This window comes from Talpa europaea (genome assembly GCF_964194135.1).
Source record: "Talpa europaea genome assembly, chromosome: 12".
In the NCBI taxonomy this organism is placed as follows: domain Eukaryota; kingdom Metazoa; phylum Chordata; class Mammalia; order Eulipotyphla; family Talpidae; genus Talpa; species Talpa europaea.
Window position 1 is genome coordinate 101,960,827 of NC_140079.1, and position 25,235 is coordinate 101,986,061.

General features: G+C 69.0%; 6 protein-coding genes across 9 annotated transcripts; 3 read left to right on the forward strand and 3 right to left on the reverse strand.

Moving 5' to 3' along the window:
• Window positions 1–4,710: 4,710 nt before the first annotated feature.
• On the forward strand, window positions 4,711–9,637 carry BICDL2 (BICD family like cargo adaptor 2; the record flags this gene model as incomplete). The annotated part of the gene is made up of 9 exons (XM_084250395.1): window positions 4,711–4,992; window positions 6,995–7,210; window positions 7,325–7,441; window positions 7,542–7,688; window positions 8,074–8,277; window positions 8,382–8,528; window positions 8,969–9,099; window positions 9,276–9,396; window positions 9,476–9,637. The coding sequence occupies 9 exons, from the start codon at window positions 4,711–4,713 to the stop codon at window positions 9,635–9,637; spliced, it is 1,527 nt and encodes a 508-aa protein (XP_084106521.1).
• A 388-nt stretch (window positions 9,638–10,025) lies between these two features.
• On the reverse strand, window positions 10,026–12,549 carry THOC6 (THO complex subunit 6; the record flags this gene model as incomplete). Of its 2 annotated transcripts, XM_084250524.1 has the most annotated exons (13): window positions 10,026–10,155; window positions 10,234–10,368; window positions 10,452–10,562; window positions 10,660–10,722; window positions 10,809–10,858; window positions 10,942–11,044; window positions 11,127–11,198; window positions 11,333–11,381; window positions 11,453–11,490; window positions 11,568–11,671; window positions 11,778–11,842; window positions 11,925–12,040; window positions 12,511–12,549. In XM_084250524.1, 13 exons carry the CDS (start codon window positions 12,547–12,549, stop codon window positions 10,075–10,077), a joined length of 1,026 nt encoding a protein of 341 aa, XP_084106650.1. The 2 variants fall into 2 exon arrangements, with proteins under 2 accessions (XP_084106650.1, XP_084106651.1); XM_084250525.1 differs by lacking the exon at window positions 10,234–10,368 and having other exon boundaries at window positions 10,075–10,155.
• A 71-nt stretch (window positions 12,550–12,620) lies between these two features.
• HCFC1R1 (host cell factor C1 regulator 1) lies at window positions 12,621–14,192 on the forward strand. Of its 3 annotated transcripts, none has more exons than XM_084250674.1 (5): window positions 12,621–12,705; window positions 12,916–13,024; window positions 13,326–13,382; window positions 13,464–13,607; window positions 13,832–14,192. In XM_084250674.1, exons 2-5 carry the CDS (start codon window positions 12,930–12,932, stop codon window positions 13,965–13,967), a joined length of 432 nt encoding a protein of 143 aa, XP_084106800.1. In that variant the 5' UTR covers window positions 12,621–12,705; window positions 12,916–12,929; the 3' UTR covers window positions 13,968–14,192. The 3 variants fall into 3 exon arrangements, with proteins under 3 accessions (XP_084106800.1, XP_084106801.1, XP_084106802.1); XM_084250675.1 differs by having other exon boundaries at window positions 13,479–13,607; XM_084250676.1 differs by lacking the exon at window positions 13,326–13,382 and having other exon boundaries at window positions 13,479–13,607.
• Window positions 14,193–14,959: 767 nt separating this feature from the next.
• On the reverse strand, window positions 14,960–16,222 carry TNFRSF12A (TNF receptor superfamily member 12A; the record flags this gene model as incomplete). The annotated part of the gene is made up of 4 exons (XM_084251064.1): window positions 14,960–15,015; window positions 15,103–15,237; window positions 15,363–15,467; window positions 16,126–16,222. The coding sequence occupies 4 exons, from the start codon at window positions 16,220–16,222 to the stop codon at window positions 14,960–14,962; spliced, it is 393 nt and encodes a 130-aa protein (XP_084107190.1).
• Window positions 16,223–18,104: 1,882 nt separating this feature from the next.
• Window positions 18,105–18,767, forward strand: CLDN6 (claudin 6; the record flags this gene model as incomplete). The annotated part of the gene is made up of 1 exon (XM_084251183.1): window positions 18,105–18,767. One exon carries the CDS (start codon window positions 18,105–18,107, stop codon window positions 18,765–18,767), a length of 663 nt encoding a protein of 220 aa, XP_084107309.1.
• Window positions 18,768–19,814: 1,047 nt separating this feature from the next.
• On the reverse strand, window positions 19,815–20,468 carry CLDN9 (claudin 9; the record flags this gene model as incomplete). The annotated part of the gene is made up of 1 exon (XM_084251609.1): window positions 19,815–20,468. One exon carries the CDS (start codon window positions 20,466–20,468, stop codon window positions 19,815–19,817), a length of 654 nt encoding a protein of 217 aa, XP_084107735.1.
• Between the last annotated feature and the right edge of the window lie 4,767 nt (window positions 20,469–25,235).

Consider the following 25,235-nt stretch of genomic DNA (forward strand, 5'->3'; position numbering starts at 1 on the left):
ACCAAGGAGGTGAAAGATTTGTGCAGTTGAAACTCTGAAACGCTGGTGGAAGAAGTGAAAGAAAAATAAGTGGACGCTGGGCCCTGGCTGTGGGTTGGCAGACTCCTGCCCTCGGGGAGAGCAAGGACCGGGGTCTCTGGGGTCCTCGGAGAAAAGGATTTCAGGAGACACCGGCCGACAGCCAGCGAGAGGTTCCCAGGGCGCAGAGGCCAGGATGCCGCCGCCGCAGGACGTCTGGGGAGGCGCGAGGCGGCGCTGGGCGCTGGGGCAGTGGGCTTGTGCCCCTTCTGTGGGCCGGTGCCCACCGCCCCATGCCCCGGTTTTGAATTTCTCCTCCCTCCCCCCTTCGAGCCGCAGGGGGCGGTGGGGTGGGGATGGCCATGACGACAGCAAACAGCTTCAGCTGATGTCTGGGCCAGGGGCGAGAAGGCCCAAAGGCCGCCCAGAGCAGGCTGGACTGTCAGGTATGCGGATTCTTTCTGGGCCTCCCGGACCGCCCAGATCTTATCAGGTCTTTGAATCGAGGTGGTGCGGGCTGCAGAATCCCGGCATGCGGGCCCACGTCTGCGCTCCCCTGGGGGAGTGGGTCAGGGGCGCTCCGGGCCCTCTTGCTGCCGTGAAATGTCAGTTCCCCAGAGCCCTGCAGACCAGCGCCGGCCCGGCCGACCCCAGTGACGCTGCCTTCCAGAAAGAGCAAAATGCACCCGAAAACTCACGCTCCCCTCCAGTCACTCCTGACAGCGAGAGAAGGACACAGTCTGAGACTCACGCTCCCTGGTTTTCCAGCTTGCGGCGGGACAGCGAGGAGAGCAGCGCGGGCTGTGGGGAGGGGACAGGCCAGGGCGGCGTCTCCGCGCAAAGGACTCTTGAGCCGGTGCCGGGGCCTCTGGCGGGCAGGACGGTCCTTTCACCGGCGCTGCCAGGAGAACAGACCCCACTCCAGGCGCGCAGCATTCACCAGAGCCAGGTCAACTCCTGAAGCGAGGCCTGAAGCCGCAACTGTCTCCTGAGAGGCCGGGCCGAGAGCGTGGCCGCCACCTCGGAGGAGGTTTCCAGGCTATGAAAGCCAAAGCTCGGGGAGCAAACAAAATAGACGGATCGGGCTTTATGGACATTTTATTTTATTTATCTTTTTTTTTTTTTTGTGGGACCCTCACTGGTGGCCGGGGATCGAACTGGCGCTGCAGAGGCTGCGGGCAGCCTCCCAGCCCAGCGCTCAACCGCTGCGCCACCAGGGAGGCCCCTATGGACATTTTAAAACTTTGTACGTCAAAAAATACTATCCAGAGGCCCAAAGCGACGCCCGCTGTGGAAGCATCTGCAAAGCGCGGATCTGGGGGGCGCGGCCTCGGGATGCTCAGAGAGCGCCCCAGGTTCAAGGGCAGAAACGACCCCCTGGGAGCCCAGGCCAAGGACTTGCCGGCCAGTGCTGAGAAAAGAGCTGGGAGTGGCCGGAGAGTGGGGAGACTTCAGGGGGAGCAAACCCCAAAGCAGGGAGCTCGGCCACACCGCCTGGGAGGGCGCGAGGGCGGGAGGAGCCGGAGCCCAGGGTGCGGGCTCCGCTGGAGGCCGGGCAGCCCCGGGAGGCTGACTCGGTGCGTGACCCGACGGCGCGCTGCGGGGTGCCCGGGGAGGCCCCAGCAGCATCTCAGGAGACAGCCGTGCCTCCCCTGGAGCCGCCTCGCTCCTCCCCCCTCCCTCCTCCATCCCCCCTCCTCCCTCCTCTCCCCTCCATCCCCCCTCCTCCCTCCTCCCCCCTCCCTCCTCCATCCCCCCTCCTCCCTCCTCCCCCCTCCCTCCTCCATCCCCCCTCCTCCCTCCTCCCCCCTCCCTCCTCCCCCTCCCTCCTCCATCCCCCCTCCTCCCTCCTCCCCCTCCCTCCTCCCCCTCCCTCCTCCATCCCCCCTCCTCCCTCCTCCCCCTCCCTCCTCCATCCTCCCCCCTCCCCCTCCCTCCTCCCCCCTCCCTCCTCCCCCCTACCTCCTCCCCCCTCCCTCCTCCATCCCCCCTCCTCCCTCCTCCTCCTCCCTCCTCCCCCTCCCTCCTCCATCCCCCCTCCTCCCCCCTCCCCCCTCCCCCCTCCCTCCTCCCCCCTTCCTCCTCCATCCCCCCTCCTCCCTCCTCCTCCTCCCTCCTCCCCCTCCCTCCTCCATTCCCCCTCCTCCATCCCCCCTCCTCCCTCCTCCCCCCTCCCTCCTCCATCCCCCCTCCTCCCTCCTCCCTCCTCCCTCCCCAAGCCCCGCGCAGCGCCCAGCTGTGTCCCCAGCGCCCCGGGGAGGGCAGCGCAGGCCGCTCGCGGGGGTGGACCTGGAGGCCGTCGTGGCGGCAACCGGCGGCCTCGGCCTCTGCGCAGGCGGCGCCCACGTGGGGGGCTCGGGTCCTCCAGCCAGGGCGCAGGAGGAGGGGGCGCGGTGCTGGGGGACGGGGGAGACACGTCGGGAGCAGGTCCAGTTTGCACGGCGGGCACGGCGGGCAGGCGGCGCCCTCGCGCGGGTCTCTGGAGGCGCCGGGTCGTCGAGCGCGGCGGGTCGGGGCAGGACGAGCTGCCCGCGGGCCTGAGGCTGGGGGTGGGAGCAGGGGAAGAGCAGGGGGGCCGGTGGGGGTGCAGTCCCGGCTTCCTGCCCGCGTGGGCATGTGGAGGCCGCCGCGCTGGTGACCCGGGCCCAGCCAAGGGCCACTCGCCGCTCGCAGCGGCCATTTCTCCTCAGTGTCCTGAAGCAGACGCCTCGTCCTGGGAGGCGGCTCCCTGGACACTGGTTTCTTGGGGGGCGGGGGGCTGCTGCGGAGGTTCCTCAGCACAACACGAGCGGGTGGCTCTGGCAGCTCGGGGCACGCCAGCTTCGTGCACCCCGTCGCCCCTTCCCGTGGCGGGGCGTGTGGTCCTCGGCCCCCCTCGGGCTGGCAGCAGGTCGGATGCACAGGCGGGCACAGCTGCGGGGCCTTGGGGGTCGCGCTGCCGCCCCGCCCTTTCCTGCCGCCGGGGCGCGGCCCGGGGCTGGAGGTTTCGAGCCAACCCGGCCTGTCCCCGGGGGCTGCGGGCGCGGCTGGCATGTCCCCCCTCGGCAGCCTCTGCCCCCGGCCTTCCCCCCAGCTGCCGGGTCCCAGGCAGAAGCGGAGCAGCCAGGCAGCTCGCGGGCAGGGCACGGCGTGTTAGTCTGGTGCCATCGTCCCCAGCGCCGAGCATGTCTCACCCCACGGGGCGCCTGGGGGGAGGGAGCGGCTGCCCGGCCCGGCGAGGGGTCTGCAGGCAGCAGGTGCCCAGCGAATGGGCCTGCGCTGCCCCGGCGGGACCCGGCCAAGGCCGCCGGCCCCGCGCCCGCCCTGCCCTTCCGGCCGCCAGGGGGCGCCCCCGGCCCCGCCCTCACCTGTGCGGGCCGCGCACCTGGCGCCGCCTCCGGAAGAGGGGACCGGGCCGGGGACCGCGGGGACCGCGGACGGAGCCCGACGGCGACGGGTGAGCGTCCAGAGGGCCCCGAGGTCAGGGCCCCTCGAGCTCCAGGCGGGCCGGGCTCGGGCCGAGTCGCCCGGGCAGACGGGCGGGGGCGGGGGGGGGACTGGACGGGGCGGGGCGGGGCGCCGCGACCCCCGCCAGAGGCAGGCGGGGCTGGGGCTCGGCGGGCGCTGGGGGGAGGGCCCGGGGCCCCGACGTCGGGGTTGGGCTGCTGGACGGCAGCTCGGCGGGGGCCGCGGGGAGAGTGACGCCCCCGGGGTCCCGAGAGGGGTCCCGAGCGCAGGGGCCACGTCGGGGCGGCCGCCGGGTCGGGCCCGGGGCGGGTTGGCTGCGGGACAGCGGGCGGGGGTGGGCCCGGCCCCGGCGGGGGGAGGGGGGACAGGTGGAGGGCGGGGTGTGTGTGTGGGCGGGGGTGTGTGTGTGGGGGGGCGGGTGTGCGTGTGTGTGTGTGTGTGTGTTCGCGCCCGCGCAGAGTCGGGCGACCGCGGAGGGGCGGGAGGGGAGAGCAGGGGCCAGGGAAGCTCGGCGCCCCCAGCCGCCGGGAGCCCCAGAGCTGCGGGCCGGGCCCCGGGGAGGCCGCCGGGCTGCATCCCCAGGGGCGGGCCGGGAAGTAAACAGAAACCCGGAGCGGCCGCTGGCACAACCTGTTGCCTCGCCCGGTCCTGCCCCGCCCGACACCGGCCGTGGGAACCCGGGGACTGGAGCCAACATTCCCCCAGTGGAAAGCTAAGGGTCTGGGCCGGTTCATGGCCTGGGGACTCAACCCCCCGCCCTGAGAACACAGGAGCCAGCCCGGATGGCTGGGGGGGGCCAGGGGGCCGAGGACGCCCAGGCCCGGGTTCCTGGAAGGAAGAGGGACGGGACTTGTCCCGGGTCCCCACGATCCCGCTTTCTGGGAAGTGCCCGGCGGGTCAGGGGCCGGGAGCCAGGGGCTGGGTTCGGGGAAAGGGGCAGGCCCGGCCTGGGTGGGTCCCGAGCACCGGGCCGAGGTGTCCCTGGGGCAGAGAGCGTCTGCCCGCCGAAGGCAGGGCCGCTCATTTCCCGCTTCTCCCTGCCTCAGCTGCTGCTCCCTGCCTCAGTTTACCCTGGGGACACTAACGGAGCAGGTGGCCTAGACTAGGTTGTTATCCCAGCCAGGGCTCCGGCTGCGGGCTGAAGGGGGTGGGGGCCGGGGGAGCGTGGAGGAGGGCGAGCCGCGGGTGGGGCGGCGAGTACCCCGTCCCCACAGACCCGTCCGCCGGCACAGATGCTGCGGCACCATGAGCTCCCCAGAAGGGCCGAGCTTCCCGTCGGGGCTGCTCTCGGGGGGTGCCTCCCCCAGCGGCGACGAGGGCTTCTTCCCCTTCGTGCTGGAGCGGAGGGACTCCTTCCTGGGAGGAGGCCCCGGGCCCGAGGAGCCCGAGGACCTGGCCCTGCAGCTGCAGCAGAAGGAGAAAGACCTGCTGTTGGCCGCGGAGCTCGGCAAGATGCTTCTGGAACGCAATGAGGAGCTGCAGCTGCGGCTGGAGACGCTGAGCGCGCAGCACGCCGAGCGGGAAGAGGTGAGCGGGTCCCCGGGCCGGCGGGCAGAGGGGGGGCGGGCTGCAGCCTGGCGGGAAAGGGCAGCGTGCAGGGTCGGGGGGTCGGGGGCGCGTCTGGTCTGCCCCGCGGCATTCTTGACCCTGGGGCGAATTGCAAGGACAAGTCAGGACCCGGGTGGGGCTCCTGCCTGGCTGTGCGGCGCTGGGCAGGCTGCCGGCCCTCTCTGAACCTCGGGTCCAGCTCCTCAGAAGCCTCCCTGCCCGGCCCCGGGCTACACACTTTCCATGCAGCCTCTGGCCAACCCTCGCCCAGCCGTGCCACCCAGGGACAGTTCCTCCCTCTGTCCAGCTCTGGGGCCGCCCCACTGTCACACTGGTGGTCACACTGGGCCCCCTGGACACCACTGACCCCCGTTTATCTCAACACGGTTGGCCCTGCCGCGGCCCCAGCCTGACCTGGCTGGCCCACCGCCCGCACCCTTCCACCCCGCCCTCTAGTGGGCCCACGTCAGTGGCACTTGATTCTACGACCCACCACCCGCTCCCCCAGCCCGGCTTCCCGCCCAGGATCAGCCCCATCTCCGGACTCCGCTCCCCGCCCCCCTGCAAGCCCTGCTGCCCCTTCTGGCTTCCACGTCCTCCGTTTCCATCCCAGCGTCCCTCCTCCCGGGCCACCGGAGGGCATTTGCTCTTGCCCAGAATCTCCCGGTGGTTCCGTCACACTCAGAATGAAGCTGAAATGCCTTACCCAGGGCCCCAAAGTGTGCCAGTGCCCCTGAGCTCATCTCTGCCCACTGCCCCTCCTTCCAGGCCTTGGCGGCTCCCTCAGTGGCTGTAACTTGTGCCGCGGGGCCTGTGCACCTGCTGCATCTTGGTGCCACTTTCCTTCTTGCCCTGCAGCAGTCAGTTTAGAGGATACTTCTTCCTGAAGGAGCCCTCCCACCCTAGGGCACTCCTCATCACTGTCCAGAGTTTCTTTTTCAGGGGGGCCTGAACCCCAAATCCCCTCCAGAAAGTTCCCAGGATTTCTGTATAGCCCTTACTGTCCCTCTAAACTACCTGGCGCAAACCTGTGTCCGTGGGCCTGTGGGCCTCTGGGCTCTGAGCTGCTTGAGGCAGGGAGCTTGGTGGGGTGCCTGCAGCCAGCCCCCAAACAAGAGGAGCGCGTACGAACTAGGTGGATGGATGGACGGGTGGACGGACTGACCGATGGATGGACGGATGGAGAGGCCGGGAAGGAGCTGGAACTTGCTGGAGCATGAAGCCACAGCAGAGCAGGGAACCAGCCGGGACGCCTGCTCCCACACATGCCCCCCCAGAACTGAGCTCGGCTGCCTGGGCTGGAGGCCCTCTCCACTGACTCATCGTGTGTCCTTGGGCAAAGCTTTTAACCTCCGCGAGCCTCGGTTTCCTCCTGTGTAAAGGGGGTGTGGAGGCCCTGACTAGCGGAAGAATGGACTATGCTGGGGCAGCTCCAGCACAGGCCCCGGGGAGCAGCTGCTAATTGTGGCCGCTGTGGCCGGCATCACCTTCCTGCTTGGGGTTCTCGAGACAGCGGGGGTCAGAGGCTGGCCCCCTGACTTGCCTGCCTCCCCAAGCTGGGCATCTGGGTGTGCCCGCAGCGTCCCCCCGCTGGTTGGACAGGTTTGGGGGAGGGCAGGCCGAGGCACCGGGCCAGGGTGGGGCTGAAGAGGGTTAATTAGAGGGAGCTGGCCAGAGGCTGGGGAGAGGGGCCAAGCAGACCCAGGAGAGGGCCGCAGAGGCTGGCACGCCGGTCCCCCGCCGCGGCGTGAGGCCATGGGCCGGGGTTTCAACTCTACCAGACTCAGGCGCCAGAAACGCCGCCTGCGACCTCGGGCTCAGAAACTCAGGGGGCAGCCAGAGGTGAGTGGGCATCAGGGAGCCCCACCCCAGCATCGACGGCCCCTCCTGCTCCCTGTCGCCCAGCACCTGGTGGCTTCTTGGGGCTCTGCGTCCCCGTGGGGGCTCCGGCCTCATCTTTCCCTCTGTCTGACCCCCACAGCGACTGCAGCAGGAGAACCATGAGTTGCGCCGGGGCCTGGCGGCTCGAGGCGCCGAGTGGGAGGCACGGGCTGTGGAGCTGGAGGGGGACGTGGAGGCGCTGCGGGCCCAGCTGGGCGAGCAGCGCTCCGAGCAGCAGGACAGTGGACGCGAGCGGGCGCGGGCCCTGGGGGAGCTCAGCGAGCAGAACCTGCGGCTCAGCCAGCAGCTGGCGCAGGTGGGACAGCCCGACCCCGGGGCAAGGGGGGGATGTTCCCTTGGGGGTGGGTGCGCTGGGCTTGGTGTTGAGACTGGGGCCAGCTGAGGGGTCCCGCGGCCTCCACCACCCCAGGCCTCTCAGACGGAGCAGGAGCTTCAGCGGGAACTGGACGGCCTTCGGGGCCAGTGCCAGGCCCAGACCATGGCCGGTGCGGAGCTGAGGACGCGGCTGGAGAGTCTGCAGGGGGAGGTGAGTGCCCGCCAAGCCGGGGGCCGCTGAGCAGGAAAGCCCGGGCTGGGGGCCCCTGGGGCCGGCCCAGACCTCCCCTGCAGCCGGGACCTCCCCCCAGAACCAGATGCTGCAGAGCCGCCGCCAGGACCTGGAGGCGCAGATCCGGGGTTTGCGCGACGAGGCGGAGAAGAGCCAGGCCAGGCTCCAGGCGGCCCACGAGGAGCTGCTGCTGCTGCGGCGCGAGAGGCGGGAGCACCGCCTGGAGGTGCCCGCGGGCTGGGGGGGCGGTGGGGGGGCGCGGGCCCGAGGCTGCCGGCGGGGGCTGCGCGAGGGCGCGAGGGCGCGCTGGGAATGGCGGCCGGCGGCGCGAGGGAGGGGCCGGGCTCCGCGAGGCGGCCCGACCGGCGGGGCTGGAGGGAGGCGGGGCTGGAGGGAGGCGGGAGACGCTGAAGCCGGGGCGGTCCGCGCCCGGTTTTATAGGCGAGGAAGTGGGTGTCGCGGGGGGAGGGGGGAACTGCGCGGCGGGGGCTGCCTGCGACCTACGTGCGGGAGGCTCGGGCTGCGGCCCTGGACGGCCCCGGCGGCGGGAGGCGAGCGCCCCCGGCTGAGCGCCCCCGGGCTGAGCGCCGGCTCGTCCGTCCCCGCGGCAGCTGGAACGCGCGCGCTCCGAGGCCGGGGAGGCACTGACCGCCCTGCGGAGGCTGCAGCGGCGCGTCTCGGAGCTGGAGGAGGAGTCGCGCCTCCAAGAAGCCGACGTGTCCGGAGCCTCTCTGCAGTCGGAGCTCGCCCACAGCCTCGACGGCGACCAGGATGCGGACCAGGCCCTGGTCGCAGAAGGACCCGAAAGCAGCCGGGTGAGTTGGCGGCCTCTCGGCCCCCATGCTGGCCGCCGAGGGCTGTGGATTCCGCCCTCCCCCCATTCCCCACCTCACTGACCGTTCGTTCCTCTGGCCAGCAGACCAGTCTGTCTGGGGACACCCAAGAGGTGTCCAGCCACCAGTCCTTGCCCCAGGAGGAGAGCTCGGAACCCCCCACGAAGCGGGCATCGCTGAGCCCAGTGGACTTACTGGAGAAGGAGGCAGAAGTGGCCCTACTACAGGACCAGGTGGGGTGACACACAGTACCCCACTCCGCGTCCTTCCCAGGGCCAGTTTCTTTCCATTCTACCCTGCCATGCCACTGCCCACTAGCCCTCTCAACCGGGATGACCCTTCATCCCAACAAGCCTGCAGCTGTGCTTCAAAAGCCTGCCTGCTTGCCACCGCCTCAGGGAAGACCTGCTCTCCAAGCATCCTTCCTGCAGGCTCAGAGCCCCTACCCAGCCTGCACCCTGGGGCTGGGCAGCAGAGGACTGCTGAAGCTCCTTGTGGGATGCCCGGAGCCTGGCCTGGCTCTGTTTTGCCTCCGCACCTCTCCAGGTCCCGGGCTTCTGCTGCCTGGACTGTTGTAGCCCGAGGGGAAGGCAGGGATCGCTGCAGCCAGGGCTGATGAGCAGTCGGGGGCACCCAGGGGCCTACCCACCCGTGTCCCCTCCTGTGCCTGCAGATCGCATTGCAGCGCACAGAGCTAGAGTTCCTGCGGGAGGAGCTGCAGCGGCAGAAGGAGCTGTGGGCCCAGGAGGATCCCACGGCGGCCCTAAGCGGGGCCCTCTCGGACCGGGACCAGGCGGTGAACAAGTGAGCCTCTGTCGCACTCACCAGGGCCCCAGAGGGCAGACCCCCAGCCGCGTGCAGGTTGTTTACCCCCTCAAAGGGCTCCACCTCCTGGGCTTCGGGCCCGGGGCCTCCCCGCCCCCCGTGCGCGCTCGCCACCCCAGCGCCCTCGGGCCTGCTCTCTCCCCGCCCCGCCGCAGGGCCCTGGAACTGTCGCTGGAGCTCGGCCGCGTGTCTCTGGAGCGCGACTCCCTGTCCCGGGAGCTGCTGCGCACCATCCGCCAGAAGGTGGCGCTCACGCAAGAGCTGGAGGCCTGGCAGGTGAGGGGCGGGGCCGGGGGGCGGTGGGCGGGGCGGTGGGCGGGGCCTGCGCGCTGACCCGCCCCCGCCCCGCCCGCAGGACGACATGCAGGTGGTGATCGGGCAGCAGCTGCGTTCGCAGCGCCAGAAGGAGCTGAGCGCGGGGGGACCCGCGCCGCGACGCCCCGCGCCCCGCTTCTCCCTGCGCCTGGGCCCGGGGCCCGCGGGCGGCTTCCTCAGCACCCTCTTCCGAAGGACCTGAGGGCCGGGCCAGGCGGGCCGCCCTAGCGCTCTCTGGCTCTCTCCTCTCCCTGCTGATGGAGCCACGGGACCGGCCCTTCTTTCAAAGGGGGCTGGAGCTCCCCCAGCCCCGGGAGGCTGGGCAGGGGCTCACTGTGGGCAGGCGCCAGCTTTGGGGGCCAGAGGCCCCGGGTGGGTGGCGGGGCCGGTGGGGCAGAGCTGTGTATTTTTCGACTCTATATAAGTCTACCTTTCCTACGCGCTGTGCCCCCCCGCAAGCCCCAGGCCAGGGCCAGGAGGGGGTATTTATGTATCCAGGCGGGACAGAGTAATATATAAAGCCTTACACCAACCTGGCCTTCTTTCTTGAGAAGAAGGCACCTGGAGGAAAAACCTGCCGTTTTATTTGTAAACAAACATGCAGCTCCACCCGGGGTGAGGTTGCGAGGGTGGCCGAGGTCAGAAGGACAGGGAGAAGGCTCGGTAGCCCAGATTGGTGAAGACATCCACCCGGCAGCTGTTGCCCGCAGCAGTCAGGACCTGGGGGCAGGAACAGGGGTGACCTACTGCCCACACAGCTGGCCTCCCAGGACCCGCACAGCCCCGAGCTGGACCCACCTTGCACTCGGGGGCTGCTGGCTGCTGGTTGAGGCTGAGGCTGAGCAGTCCTGGAGAGGACCCGGGCACCTGGGCCTTGAGCTCCCCGCTCAGCTGCCACTGGTTGACACAGCGGCCCTGGCCGGCCGACAGAATCTGTGGAGGGTGGAAAGGAGACGCAGGGGTCAGGGCTGGAGAGGGGAGCCGGCAGGGTGGCAGGAGGAGACGGAGGGCCTCACCAGGTCCTGGTAGAAGGTGACATGCTTCTGTGGTGCCCGCATGGGGAAGACGGTGGTGGGCGTGGAGGAACGGAGATGCCAGAGGGTGAGCGCTGGGCCCCCTCCACAGACCTAGGTGGGAAGGTAGACCCCCAGCTGTGTGAGCCACAGGCCCCCCGGCTCGCAGGACGCAGAACTGTCATCTCATCCTGCACTCTGCCTGGCTTACCATCCAGTCTGAGTCAGTTGCCAAACATCCGATCCAGCGCCCATTGTGGGGCCTCGAGCACTCCTGGACGGAGAGAACACGGAAGAGTTGGAGATGCACAGGCAGCCCTTGGGGGCGGTGGGGTGGCGGGGGGGTGGTAGTGCCCTCACCTCGTGCTTGTATACCTCGATCGTCTGGACCTCCTTGGCTGTGCGGAGGTCTGCGGGGAAAGAACTATAGGCTCACCCCACTCGCCCCAGGCTCCCTCACCATCATCCTTCCCCCAGCCAGCCATGTCTTTACCCCAAAGCCGCACTGCCCCATCCTCGCCACCCGACAGCACCTCGGGGCTCCGCTCCCGCAGCGCCAGGCAGTGGATGTAGTCTGTGTGGCCACGGAGGGCCCGCTGCCGGAGAGGGACAGTGTCAGTACTGGATCCAGGAAAGTGCTATGCTGGCCTGACCACCCAGCCCCGCAGCCCTCCTCACCGTGAAGGTCCCGGTTTCAAGGTCCATAGTATGCAGCTGACAGTCCCCCCCAGCCAGGATGAGGGAATTCTCCTGCAGAGGAGAGCAGGGTGGGGCCGGAAGTCAGGGCAGAAACCTGGACCCCGAACGAATCCCTTCCCCTCCCTTCCCCGCGGTTTGGGCCAAGAAAAGGACGGGGTAGATGCCCAGTGACAGGGGACGAAGACCTTGGGGACGAGAAGCAGAGCATTGATCTCAGGCACTTCCAGGCTGGTCCTGGGGAAGGAAAAGCAGGGTCAGCTTTGGAGGGGCCACCCTTCACACCTCTACCCTGCGTCCTGGCTCACCTGTATGGGGGCTGACGACGCCACAGCTCCTTACAGCCCTATGGGAGGAAGACACTGGGTGATCTCACAGGCTCTCCTGGAGTGGGCGCCCTACCCTGCCCACCCCACACGCTACCTTTTTGAGGATCTCTGCCCACAGCCAAGCCTTCACCTCCCCGTCGCCAGCACTGAGCAGATGCCGGTCAGTAGAGACCATGCTGTAAACGGGTCCATCGTGGGCTAAACAGAAGTGCAGACCCTGAGTGACCCCGTTCTGCTCCCTCCACCTAGGGGTCGGAGGGGGGGGCGGGGGGGGGTCTAAGCCAGACTCAGTGGCTGCACCCACCTAGGAAGGTCACCACTGGCTTCTTACTCTCCTCTTTGGCCTCGGAGCTCAGGGCAGCAGACAAACTGAAGGGACAGCCAAGGAGCATTAGTCCCAGAAGGGCAGAGTGCCAGGCTGATGGGTGGTGGGGAGCAGGGGCCAGGGTACCTGAAGATGGCTATCTGCCCGTAATTGTTGCCAGCCGCCAGGAACTTCCCGCAGGGTGAGACGTTCTGGGAGAAAATGGTCATGTGCAGCCGCTGCAGGGCCTGAAACACTTCCAGCTGTGGGGAGAGGCTGGGTGAAGGCTGGGCAGAGGGTCTGGGCCGCGCACCCAGACCCCCTCCCGCCTCCCTGCCGTCAGTCTGGCCTCCGCTTTCTTTGGGGTGGCCCACAAACGGGCAGCTGCCAGGGCCGGCTCCAGGAGGAGGAGGAAGGGGCGTGGAGGCGCGATGCCTCGGGAGTCCCTGAGCAGGCCCCCACCTCAACCGTCGAATGGACCTCACGAGTGTCACCACTGGATGGGCGACTGTACGCGGAGCTCCGCACAGGGCTACCGCGCGGACAGTGCATTTTAGAAGTGGCTCTTATCCAATGCAGAAAACACTGATTTCCATGGTAGGCCCCTGGCGAGAGTCCAAGTTCTCCCAACAGTTCACGCAAAACAGGGCTCAGAGCCCTGTTTCCTGCCCGCCCCCTCCGAGCCGAGCGTGGACTACAAGCCCCAGAAGGCACCGCGCGCCCGCCAGCTCACCTGACCCAGGGGCACCGCATGAGGCACAGCGCGTTCCATGTCGAGAACTCCAAGTCCCAGAGTGCTCTGCGCACGACGCAGTCCGGACGTGAGCTTCCGGAGCTTCCCTAGTCGGAAGCTCACCGTCCCAGCGCGGCCGGCCGGCCTGGCGAGAGAGGCCGCCGCAGACCGCCGAAGCGCCAGGAACCGACCGAGGTGACCGCCGCGAAGACCCCCGACACTAAGCGGCGCCCACCGCAGCCCCGCTACGCCGAATCCCCTCCCCCACGTCGCTTAGCCGGCCCGCCTTCCAGCCGCACGCCGTCCGTCTCTGCGCTTGCGCGGAACCTCGTCGCTGCGCGCGCCTAGGCCCCGCCCCTCGCACGCCCCGCCCCTGTCGCCAGGATCCCACCCCTCTTCTCGTAGGACCCTGAGTCCCGATGATCCTGCAGCAGCCCCTGGAGCGAGGCCCCCCGGATGGGGCCCAGCGCGACCCGAGGGCCGCCTCGGGGGCGCCCCGAGGCCTGGACGCGAGGTGCGTAGGGGGCCCCGGGTGGGCCGAGCCCAGGGGCGCAGGAGCTTTGGCCGCGAGCCCAGGGCTGGTCTGCAGGGTGGCACGTGTGGGCACCGAGCTGGCACTGAGCTGAGACCGGGTCGGGGACTCGGGCCTAAGACTTCCGAGGCAAACTGCTGGATGGTTCTGGAGAGGAGGGTGATGTCACGTCACTGAGGTAGGGATGGCCTGGGGGCTCCTCGCTGATGCTGTCAGCCCAGGTGGGCAGATTCCAGGATGAGGCCAAGAGGGTGGGGTGCACCTGGCTCTCTTTTCTTCCCAGCTCTCCTCTCCGAGGGGCTGTGCCCATGAGCACCAAGCGGCGCCTGGAGGAGGAGCAGTGAGTTCGGGGCAGGGAGGGACTCCCAGCCAGCCTCTCTCACACCAGGTCCCGTCCCACTGTCCTTTCTGAGTACCTCAGCCTGTCTCTCTCCAGGGAGCCCCTTCGGAAGCAGTTCTTGTCCGAGGAGAACATGGCCAACCACTTCTCTCGGCTCAGCCTGCACAATGACCACCCGTACTGCAGCCCCCCCGTGGCTTTCCCTTCAGCTTTGCCCCCACTCAGGTAGGCCCTGTCCACCAGCCGGGCCCTGCGGGGGAGCACACCCGGGCCTGGGAGCCACCACCGGGCCCTGCCTCATCCCGCTATCTTTAGCTTCTAGCCATCCTGGCTTTGTTCCCCATCTTGGCTCCTTGGAAGGTGTAGGCAACCCTGAAACTCTGGGGAGTTGGATCTGGTAGTGGTGGCTCTGCCAGGCCAGCCTCAGCCCTGATCATTTCTTCTTCCAGAAGCCCTTGCTCTGAGCTGCTTCTCTGGCGCTACCCTGGGAATCTGATCCCTGAGGCCCTCCGGCTGCTGAGACTGGGGGACACCCCTGAACCCCACTACCATGCAACATTAGCTGGGGACGTAATGGAGCTCTGATGGCTGGTGGGCAGTGCCCCCACGCCCACCTTTCTTCCCCACAACTGAGACCAACACCCTCATGAAGGAACCAGCTGCCCTGCTTATCCCCCAATCCAGGCCTCCAGGCACCAGGACCCTCCCCAGTAGAGGACTTGGAGCCCAGCCAGATGGTGCCCTGGGGAGGGCGGGCAGGCGCACGGGAAGGAGGCATTCCCCCCCCCCCCCAGAACTGAATAAAGATTGCTGAGCTTTATCCTGGGCCTTTGGGAAAGGCAGGAGGGCTGGGACACAGGATGCCGGGGCTTCTCGGATCTTCTCAGATCTTCCCTGGAAATCGGTCAAGGCCTGGCCAGGCCCTGGCAGGCTGGGCTCAGGCATTGAGAATGTGTGAGTCAGAGCCTCGCCCCCGCCCCCGCGGCTGACTCACTCCCTCCCGCGGGCTCTGGGAGGTCAGGCCTGGGGATCCGGCCACTCCAATCCATTTCAAGTTAAAGACTCTTTTATTAATAAATTCTCCCTTCCCTCCAAACTTTCTCCCCAAATAAATATTTCCCCCCCTTTTGAGGGTGGGGGGCAGTGTCTTAGGGCCAGCCCCCTAGAGGGCCAGCCCCCTAGTGTTAGGAAGGGGTCCCTGACCCCCCAGGCTGAGGCCCCGTGGTGAAGTGTCAGGACATCTGGGTGGGTGAGGCCGGTGTGCTCTGGCCCCAGGTCAGTCTGGCCCCGGTGCTGGGGGGGTAGGGGACCCCATTGTGCAAACGCTGCAGTTCCTTAGTGTTCACTGGGCTGTCAGCCCGCGTGGGTCTCCTGTCCTGAGGCCAGAGACGCCTCGGCAGGCCGCTGAAGCGCAGCCGGGACCTCAGAGGTGATTCACCCGCACCCCCCTCCCCGCCCCTGCGGCTGAGCTCCGGGCGGCGTCCGGGCGGCGTCCGGGCGGCGGGCGGGCTCCGGGGTGAATGAATGAGTGAATGAAGGAGGCGTGGGGCGCCTTCCGCGGGCAGGGGCGCTCGCCGTCACTGGATCAGCGCGACGCCGGGGCAGCCCTCGCCGCCCGTCTCCTCGATGGGGGCTGCAAGGGTGAAACGGGGGGGTCAGCGCGGGAGCGGGGCGGGGCGGGGCGGGGCGGGCGGGCGGGCGGCGGGCGGGGCGCACTTACTGGTGAACTTCTCTCTCCTGCGGCACCGTTTCCAGACCAGGAAGCCGGAAACCAGCCCCAGCACCAGGGCCAGCCCCAGGGCGCCCCCCAAGATGGGCCACAGCAGCCGGAAGGGGGACGGGGGAGCCGCAGCGCCTGGTGGGGGGGCCTCGGCGTCAGACCTCGCGCCTCTCCGGCCGGCCCCTCCCCCATCGGGGGCCGTCCCCCCCGCCGCCCCCCCACCAGCTCCGCGCGCCGGGGCCCCCCGCGCCCCCACTCACAGCCCAGGCAGAAGTCGCTGTGCGGCCGCGCCGGGCACGACGCGCAGTCCATGCACTTGTCGAGGTCCGCGCTCCAGGCGCTGCCGCGCGAGCAGGGGGTGGCGCCTGGGGAGGGGGCGCGGGTCAGAGGCGGGGGGCGGGGCGCGGCTATTCTGGGGGCTGAGGTCAGGGTCGACCGGCTCGAATAACGTGAGTCACTGACATTCTTCGCAGGTGACCGCACGGCCCGGCCGGGACGCGGCAGCGCGGGGGGGGGCGCAGCGCGGGACGCGGGGGGGGTCAGGTCCCCGCAATCCCCCCGCCGCCGGCGGGTGACTCACTCCTGGGCACCGGGCCCGACCCCGTCCCTCCACCCCCCCACGCATAGCTGGGCACTGAAGTCACCGGATGGAAGGGCACCCCACATGGTATGGGGGCGCAGCCCCCCATGCCTCTGGACACCCACCAGACGCCGGGCCCTGGCGCCGGGTGGGCCCGACAGCGAGCGGGCCGGGGGCGTGCCCTCCGGCGGGACCACGCCGCCCGCCCCAAACTTCCCCGCTTCCGAGTCGGGACCTTCAGGACCGTCACCCCCCGCCCCCCGCGGGCCGGGGCCGGGCCGGGGATGAAGCCCCGAAAGGGCCGGGGCCTCCCCGCCCGGCGATCTCGGCGCGTGGACGCCGCCGGACCCAGGGCCCGCGCCCGCCGGGTCTCCCCAGCTCCCCCGGGGCCGGCCCCGGCCCGCCCCCGCCCCAGCCCCAGCCCCGCCGCGCGCCCGGCGTACCTGGCGCGCGCTCCCCGGCGGCCGGGCGCAGCAGGGCCGGCCCCAGGGCCAGCCCGAGCGCCAGCGCGAGCAGCCGCAGCCGCGGCCCGGGGACCATCGTGCGCGTCCGGCGGCCGCTGCCGTCTGCGCCCGCGGCCCGGCCCCGCCGACCGCGCCGCCCCGCCCCGCCCCCGCCTTCCGGGGCGGCGCCCGCGCCTCCGCCCGCCCCGCGCGCCGCTCGGAGCCGCCGGCCGGGCGCGGGGCTCGGTCAGTCGTTCGACAAACACGGCCCGCGCGCCCCCTGACCCCGGCCGCTCAGGGCTCACATGGGGGGCTGCGCGGGGGGGCCCCGGACGGCACCCCAACTCCGGAGTAAGCGCGCGTGTCCGTCAGCGCCGACCTCGGGCCGCGGCTCCTCGCCGCCACCCCGCCGTGCAGGGCGGGAAACTGAGGCGCGCGCGCCGGGCCCGCGAGCACAGCGCTGGGGGGCGGCGGCGGGGCCTCGGGCCCGGCCGCAGCCCGCGCCCCCCGGCGGCCGCCCCCCGGGCCGGCGGGGCGGGCCGGCGGCGAGGCGGGGACTCGCGCGGCGCTGGGGTCCCTGCCCCTCCCCGGGGCGGGGGTCCGGTGACGTCACGCCGCCTTAAGACCCCCGCGCCCGCCCCGGCCCCGCACTCGCCGGCTCCGACCTCGGGACTCCCGCGCGGTGAGGCCGGCGCCCCCGCCGGGGAGGGGTCGCCGCGGCGCCAGGCGGGGCGGGGGTGCAGGGTGCGGGGGCCGCCCCTGGGTGGGTGCGCGGGGGCCGCGCGCCCCCGCGCTGGGGCCGCCCCGGAGCCGCGGCCGGTGGATCCCTCGAAGGCGCGGGCGGGTTGGCGCCCCTCCCCCTCCCGGGACAAAGGCGCTGCGGCCCCGCGCCCCTCCCCCCGCGCGCCTCCCCGGGGGCGGGGTGTCCCTCCCCTCCCCTCCGCCCCCTCACCTGCGGGCCGACCCTGCGCCCGGCGCCTCCATTAACCCCTCCCCGCGTGCGGCGCCCGGGCTGCGGGGTGAGGACACCCCCGCGGCCCGCGCTGGAAGGGGAAGCGGGGACCCTCTCGGGGGAGCGCCGGGGCGGCCGGCCGCGTGTGGGGGGCGGGGGGGCCGGGCCCGGCGCGGCGGGAGTGGGTCTCCGGGGGCCCGGCCGGTGGGTGCAGGTCCGAGCGTGCGCGGGAACTCGGGGCGCGGGACAGCCGCCTGGGGCCGCCGCCCCGAAGTAGGACGTGAGGGGCGGCAGGTGCGGGGTCCGGGCAGGGCCGCCCCGGAGAAACAGGCTCGGGGGACAGACCCTGGGGCTTCAACTCTGTGTCTGAGAAAATGACTTGGGGCACAAATACAGCAGAAGAAGCCCCCAGCCCTGGGGTGTGCAGAGCCCGCGGGGGGAGCCCGGGAATATGCGCTCGGCGGGCCGCGCTTCGTGTCCTCCCCCCGCCCTCCCCGGCGGACCCGGGCTGACCGGGGCTGGGGCGGCGGCCCACCCGGATCTTAAGATCCCAGCGTTGACCCCCGCCCGGGGCTTGAGCCTCAGGTGGGGGAGCGGCTGGCGCGCCCCTGTGGGGGCGGAGGGGGCCTGATCTCCAGCCGGGCGTGGAAACTGACAGATGTCGAGCCCCGCCGGGGCCGCGCCTGGGCCTGCGGGTTCAGCCCCCTTTGGCCTCTCTGCCTTCTGGTAAAATGCACAGGTGCCCGGGGCGGCGCGGGCGTGACCTCCCCGTCTTTGTGCACCTGGGCTGGGGCCGCGGGGCCGGGCGCTGTGACTGTTTGCAGTCCCAGGGGTAGGGACAGAAGACACGCTCGTTTTGCCCGCAAGGAAAAGAGGCTGGGGCCTGTCCTCCCACCCCGTGCTGCCCACACTCCAGGACAGCGGCCAGGGCACGGCGGGGGGTAGCGCCGGGAAAGGGGCCTGGGCTCCCCAGTCCTGATGCTACTCGCTTCTGTCCCCCGGGCAGCTCCCCGGCCTCCGCCCCACCATGGCCTCCGCTGGTCTGCAGATCCTGGGGATCATCTTGACGCTGCTCGGCTGGGTGAACGCCCTGGTGTCCTGCGCGCTGCCCCTGTGGAAGGTGACCGCCTTCATCGGCAACAGCATCGTGGTGGCCCAGGTGGTGTGGGAGGGGCTGTGGATGTCGTGCGTGGTGCAGAGCACGGGCCAGATGCAGTGCAAGGTGTACGACTCGCTGCTGGCGCTGCCGCAGGACCTGCAGGCCGCCCGCGCCCTCTGCGTCGTCACCCTGCTGGTGGCCCTGCTCGGCCTGCTGGTCTACCTCGCAGGCGCCAAGTGCACCACCTGCGTGGAGGACAAGGACTCCAAGGCCCGCCTCGTGCTCGCCTCTGGGATTATCTTTGTCATCTCGGGGGTCCTGACCCTCATTCCCGTCTGCTGGACGGCCCACACCATCATCCGGGACTTCTACAACCCCCTGGTGGCCGAGGCCCAGAAGCGGGAGCTGGGGGCCTCCCTCTACCTGGGCTGGGCCGCCGCTGGCCTTTTGTTGCTGGGTGGGGGGCTGCTGTGCTGCACCTGCCCCTCTGGGGGCGCCCGCGGCTCCAGTCGGTACCTGGCTCGCTACTCAGCCTCCGCCCCGCGCACTTCCCAAGGGCCCTCCGAGTACCCCACCAAAAATTATGTCTGATTTGCATAGGAGAGTGGGGCACCCCTGACCGTGGGGCCCAATCACCTGAGCTGACAGCTTCGGATTCTTTATTTTTTTGGTTTTGCCTTTTATTGGGGTGGGGGGATTACCTTTAAGCCATTTGATAATCCCACCCAGAAGAAACAGACTCCCACCTGAGCGCTCGCCTTTGGATGGAGCCAAAGAAGTGACACTTCAGAGTTTCTGGATCTTTCTCCACCTAGACATCCCCATCTTGGGGGCCAGTCTGGAGCCATGGGCCCAACGTGAAAGCTGCTCGCTCTTGGGGTGCTTTGTGACAAGACCCCGTGACAGCCTGTCCCCAAGAGTCCCTGCTGCTGCTGGGGGAGGGACCCCTGGGCTTGCAGGGACAAACCTTCCCCCAGGCCTCTGGAAAGCCTGCAACGTGTTACCAAAGAACCCCGCCCAGCCCTCCACCCTCCTGCCCCCCTCACCTCCTGCCCCTCACGCTCTGCCACACCCACCCACACTCACAGTTTGTGCTAAATAAAGTGTTTTGTTACAGGCCTGTGGTGTTGCTGAGGGTGCTGAGGAGTGGGTGGTTTGAGTCTCCCCTCGTTGCCCCCATTCTCTGGGACCTGCAGGGCCGGGGTGAGGTTACCCACCTGGCAGGACCCCAAGGGGCCTTGGCCTTGCTGCGATGGCACAGATCAGAGGAGCCGGGGTACAAACGCTCATTTATTCAAGAGTCCCGGTGGGCGGGGGAGGGGCCGGGCCCTGGCTCTGCCCGGGTGGTGGCTCATTGGAGGGCACCGACTCTAGGGCAGAAGCTCCTTGTTTCCAAGCAGGTTCTCAGGTTCAGGCCCGGGGCAGGGAGGGTTCAGGAGGAGGAGGGCTGGGGCGCACCGGGGACAACTGAGGGTCGCTCCTGGCCTGGGGAGGGGGGAGCAGCCCTTTGAGCTGGGACTATCCCTGCAGCCAGGCTCGCCAAGGGGCCTTCGGGGAGAGGGGTTGGCGACGACAGGTTAAAGCAGGGAGTCCAGCGCGAGGTCCAGGGTCCCGGTAGAGGCTTCTTTCCGGGACGCCCTACACGTAGTCCCGCTTGTCCAGCCCGGAGGCGCCCGAGCGGGAGGGGATGGAGTAGGCCAGCCTGGGGCCGCGGGGCCGGTCCAGCTGGGGCGGGGGGCACGTGCAGCAGAGGAGGCCCCCGCCCAGCATAAGCAGGGCTGCAGCCGCCCAGCCCAGGTAGAGGGAGGCCCCCAGCTCCCGCTTCAGGGCCTCGGCCACCAGGGGGTTGTAGAAGTCTTGGATGATGGCGTGCGCCGTCCAGCAGACGGGGATGAGCACCAGGACGCCGGCCAGGAGCAGCATGGCCCCCGCGGTGAGCACGATGCGGGCCTTGGCACCCTCGTCCTCCACGCAGGTGGTGCACTGGGCGCCGGTGACGGCCACCAGCAGGCCGAGCAGCGCCAGCAGCAGCGCCACGACGCAGAGGGCGCGGGCGGCCTGCAGGTCCTGCGGCAGCGCCAGCAGCGAGTCGTACACCTTGCACTGCATCTGGCCCGTGCTCTGCACCACGCACGACATCCACAGCCCCTCCCACACCACCTGGGCCACCACGATGCTGTTGCCGATGAAGGCGGTCACCTTCCACAGGGGCAGCGCACAGGACACCAGGGTCCCCAGCCAGCCCAGCACGGCCAGGGTCATCCCCAGGAGTTCGAGGCCAGTGGACGCCATCTTCCCTCAGGTCTCAGCTGAGCGGCCTGGCTGGTGGGGGGGCTGGCCGGGAGGTCAGGGGCTTCCCGGGGGTCTCACTGCCCACCCGAAGCAGGGGTCAGCGTCCGCGACCAGGCGTCTTCACATGTGGATTTCCCCCGCGCGCCTCCTCTCCTCTCTCGGGTGCTCGGCCGAGGCGCGTCCCTCCAGAGGCCCGACACCCGTCAGGTGCCTGGTGGTGGCTGCTGCCCCCACCTCCCTGCAGCCACAGGTCTGACCTGGCTGGCAGGGACCCTGCCAGCCGCCCTCGGGCTGGGCAAGCGCGTTGCCTCCGGCCCGGGCACCCAGCGCAGCACACCTGGGCCGCGCACCGGGGACTGCGGCTCCCCAGTGAGGCGGGGCTTTAAGACGGGCGGGGGGGAGGGGCGGGGAGGCCGAGCCTGGGGAAGCCGGTGAGGGAGGAGCTGGGACCGGGTCAGCTGGGAGCCTTGGGGTCAACGGAGAAGTGGGGGTGGCCATGACAGAACGGAGCAGGGACACCCCAGGGACAAGCCTGGGAGGACTGGCAGGGAAGGGTGGAGGGGAGCGGGCTCAGGACTGGGCACTGGACGGGCGGGGCTGCTCTGAGGCCTCCCCAGCCTCCTCCCTAGCACCCCTCCCTGCTGTCTTTGTTGTCCCCGGCCCACCCCCGTTTCGTTTAGTGATGAAAATGCACCCCAGGTTCCCCTCCGGGTCCCCCTGCCTGCCGGGCCTCTGGGAATCCGATCCGATCCGTCTCCTGTCTCAGCCTCTTGGCCCCGGCGGCTCCCGAGGGAAGGGCCCCGCCCGCGCTGTTCCCGGGGCAACAGGTGCCTGGCGCCCAGCTCAGGTGCCATCTCCAGGGCAACGGCCTGGAAAGCCACCTCCCACCTCCACCTCGGCTCAGGTGTGCCCACCCCACCTCCGCTCCTGAAACGGGGCTTGGAGGAGCTTCTGGCAGGTCTCCAGAGGCCCTGGCACCAGCCTGCCGGAGAGGGGCCAGCAGGGGGTGGAGAGGAGGGGGATGGAGGGGGGAGCCCGGCTGGGGGCCAGACCCAGGCCAGGCTCTTCACAGGGAGAGGGCGGCCACTCTGGGCCAGCAGGATGGGAGGGCAAGGAGCCGAGACCCTGGCTTCCCTGACGCCACCTCCCCTTACTCTGGAGCCCCCTGAGCACCCCGGAGCCTTTGCGAAGCCTCCTTGAAGTTTTACAAATAGGAGATCCTCCCTAGAGGGAGGATCATGGACTCCTGTACGCCCCTCCTGGGCACTGAGACTCAAGGATTGTGCTGTGGAAAGACTGGCCGTCCAGGGAGCTCCTCCGGGCTGGCTGGACGACAGTCAGAGGCGGGCTAGGCCCTCACCTGGGGAAGACTTTCCCCTGCATGGCTGCCCCTGAGGAAGGCTGCTGCCCACTGCCTGGGCGGGGGCACCCCTCCACAGAACTAGGGCACTAGGGGTGCAGGTGGCCTGGGGGGCAGGGTTGGCGGACCCCCACGCAGGCACACATACAAGCTGCATGGCTCCGGCCCTGCAGGGAGGGCACCCACCTGGTCTGGGGCCTCATTTATAAGGGCCTGTGCCTTTGGGCCCCGCCCTTCAGCAGGTAGGTATTAGCGCTTTGTGAGATCTGTTAATTGAAGTGACTTTGATTTACGCTGTATGTTTATTTTTATTTTTATTTATTGTGTAGAAGAACTGGGGTGTAGGCCAGAGGTGTAGGGGTTAAGAGGACTCACCAGAGACAGTGGGGAGCAGAACAGATGGACTGACTGAAACCCACCACTGAGGGGAGCAGTGGGGAGACAGGAGAGGTCTGCAGCACCATGTGGGTCAGCTCCCTGGCCGGGGATTGAACTCACGCCATAGTGCTGAGAGCGCTGAGATTCAGCCCCGAGGCCACCAGGGAGGCCCGTGCTGTATGTTTTAAGGGTACCGGTTCACTCTTCTTCAAAGATGTGTGGCCACACCACGCCCCCCCGGCAGACCCGGTCTTCCCCACAGCCCTCTGGGCCCTGTGCTCCGGCCCAGCCTCAGGTCTGCAGTCAGATTTCCGGGGCTTGCTTTGCTTTGGTCTGTTCCTTTGGGCTCTCTGTGCCCCCTCAGGAGTGATGTGTCTGGGGTTGTCCTTCTGTCCCTCTGCCCCAGGGCTCCGCGGCCCCTGGCGCCTCCCCTGCCGTCCTGACAGGCGGCCCCCACGGCCCGCAGCCCCTGGGCTTGCACGTGTTTTCACTGCCAGTGGGGTCAGCGTTTTCGGAAGAGGGTCATCAGCTTTGCAAGGGGGTGGACGGCCCCAGAGCTTGCCCCTCCTCTGAAGTGGGGAGGGTGAGTCAGCCCCAGTCAGCTGGCCTGGAAGGTAGACCCCGTGGTGGGCACCAAGGTGCCCCCGAGGGTCATGGCCGTGCTCCAGGTGGCCCCGGGGTGCAGGAGGACGCGGGGGGGGGGGGGGGGACACGTGAGGACCTCGGGCTGGAGAATGGCTGGGGCTGTGCTGACTGGGCGGCTCCAGTGTCTTAGGGGCTGTTTGTCCAACCCCAGGGGGACTGAGGGGGGAGGGGTGGCTGGGAAGAGCAAATAGAGGCTCGTCTGTCCCTGGGCTCCCCCTGGGCCTTCCTTCCGGCCGCCAGGAATCCAGCCGCACAGGTCTGGGCAGGTGTCTCCTGAGGGGCCCAGGACCCACCTACCAGGCCTCCCAGGGGATTGCCCAGCCCAGCGCTTCTCCCCCTCAGGCCGGAGGGCGGCCCACCTCCCGCCTGGGGTGTAAGTCACCTGCTGGTCCTGATTTGCGGGGACACTCCCAGTTGGAGCTGAGTCCCCTGTGGCCTGGAGGCGCGAGCCAGCCACTCAGGCTTGGAGCCCTGAGCTGTGGGGCCAGCAGCCCGATGGCCATAGGCGGGCCCTGCTGTTGCAGTTCCAATTCCTCTCTGTCCCCACATTTCCATATTCTAGCAGGAGACCCCCCCCCCGCACTGCCAGGGGCTGGAAAGTGGGTGCCCCCTCACCCCAGCCCTGTGGACCTGCCTTCTGGGTGGCCCGGGAAACTCAGCTTCCGACAGATCCACTCCTGGGATCAGAGAGGACCAGGCGCGAGAGGGGATGCAGGGGGGGGATCTGCACGGGCGCCGGGGTTGGGGGGCCGAGGACATGCCCGGGCCGGCCAGAGACATATCCCCTCCACCCTCCCAGGCCCCTTCCTGCCCCCAGCCCCCCTGGATTCTGTGGGATCTGGGAACCTAGGGGTTAAATTTGAGGCCTGAACCGGGACTCCAGAGGGGCAAGAATGCCATTCATATGGAGAGCGGGGCCGCTCACCATCTCAAAGGCACTTTATCGCCTCTGCCCAGGCGTCCCCCACCCCCAACCTCACGCCCCACCTCCACTCCGGAAGGCGGGAGGAGGCCGAGGTGTGGAGAGGAGGGCCTGGCCCTCGCCAGCCCCTGGCGGTCCGGGACCGGCCGCTCCATTGTTCTCTGGGAGTTCTGAGGGGCCAGAGCTGGGTGGGGCCAGCAAAGTGGATTAACTCCAGCCCCGTCTCACTCCTAGAGGAGATGCGTGGCCCCCTGACAAAGGAGGGCAACAGGTGGTCACGAGGGCCCCGTGGTCCCACGAGGGGGTGGGAGTGGGTACCGGGCCACAGTCACCCTGAGGGCAGGGTCATGCTGCAGGGGGGCTGCGCTGAGGCCCTGATGTTGCAGCAAAGTCAGGTCCCCAGGTTCCTGAGACAAAAGTTCCCATAATGACCCTGAGTTTGCTGCCCCCATTTTACAGACAATATAGCAAGCTCATGGGACGTGGCCTGATGCATGGGTGGGGGGGTGGGGATGGTCAGACCTGGAGCATGTCCCAGCGGACCCCTCTGGCCCAGGATCTGCTGGCCGAGTTTCCGGTCAGCTGGGACTCCAGAGCCACCTGTCCCAAAAGCAGTGGCCCGGACCCCCTCCCAGACGCATCCTCCCACATGCCAAGTCACCCATCGACATCCTCCAGGGCCTGCTCCCCCTCCCCAAGAGGCCCCATGCCCTGAAGTCCCTGGAGAACCCTATTAATCGGGAAGCCCCCTCCACCCTGACCCAGCCTCACTGGCTCCCTTTGGGTCGGCCCACCTTCTGCAGCAGGCACCCTGGTCATGCCAATGCCCTAGTCTCAGATGGTCCTGGGTGTGACCGCAGGGAGGAACGCCCTGCCTACCTCCAGGTGGCCTCGCACAGCCCAGCCCGCAAGTGGGACTGGAGGCTGCCGACCCCATGCCCCGGGTAACCATTAACCTTTATCAGTGGTCAAAGGGGGGAATTGTTAGGGGGAAAAGGCTGTCCTGAAGCTAATTCCATACAGGCTTCTGGACTCCACCCCCACCCCAGGCCAAAGCCAAAGACACTGGGAGCTCCACATCCCATCACCACCCAAGGGAAGGGGGCTGGGACCAAGGGTGGGGTTCAGCAGCCAGGTTGGTATAAAGCCAGACACGTGGGCTTTGGAGGGGTCCCCCATTTTGGCTCCCCGCCAGCTCGCAGCATCTGGCCAGCTCGGAGAGTGCCTTTGGGTTTCCAGGTTGTCCGATCAGGTAGGACGCATTAAAGACTTTATTTCCCTATTTTCTCCCTGAGTTGTACATTTCCTTCTTTCTCTTTCCCTTGTAAATAAACCTTTTATGAACCTTTTGTGTGCGCCTGCAGTGGAGTATTAAGAAGTCCCTTGTAAGCGCGCGGGTGAGGACCCACAGCCAGGCACCCCCTTCAATATCGGGGCTGCCCTATAACAGCTTTACCAGTCA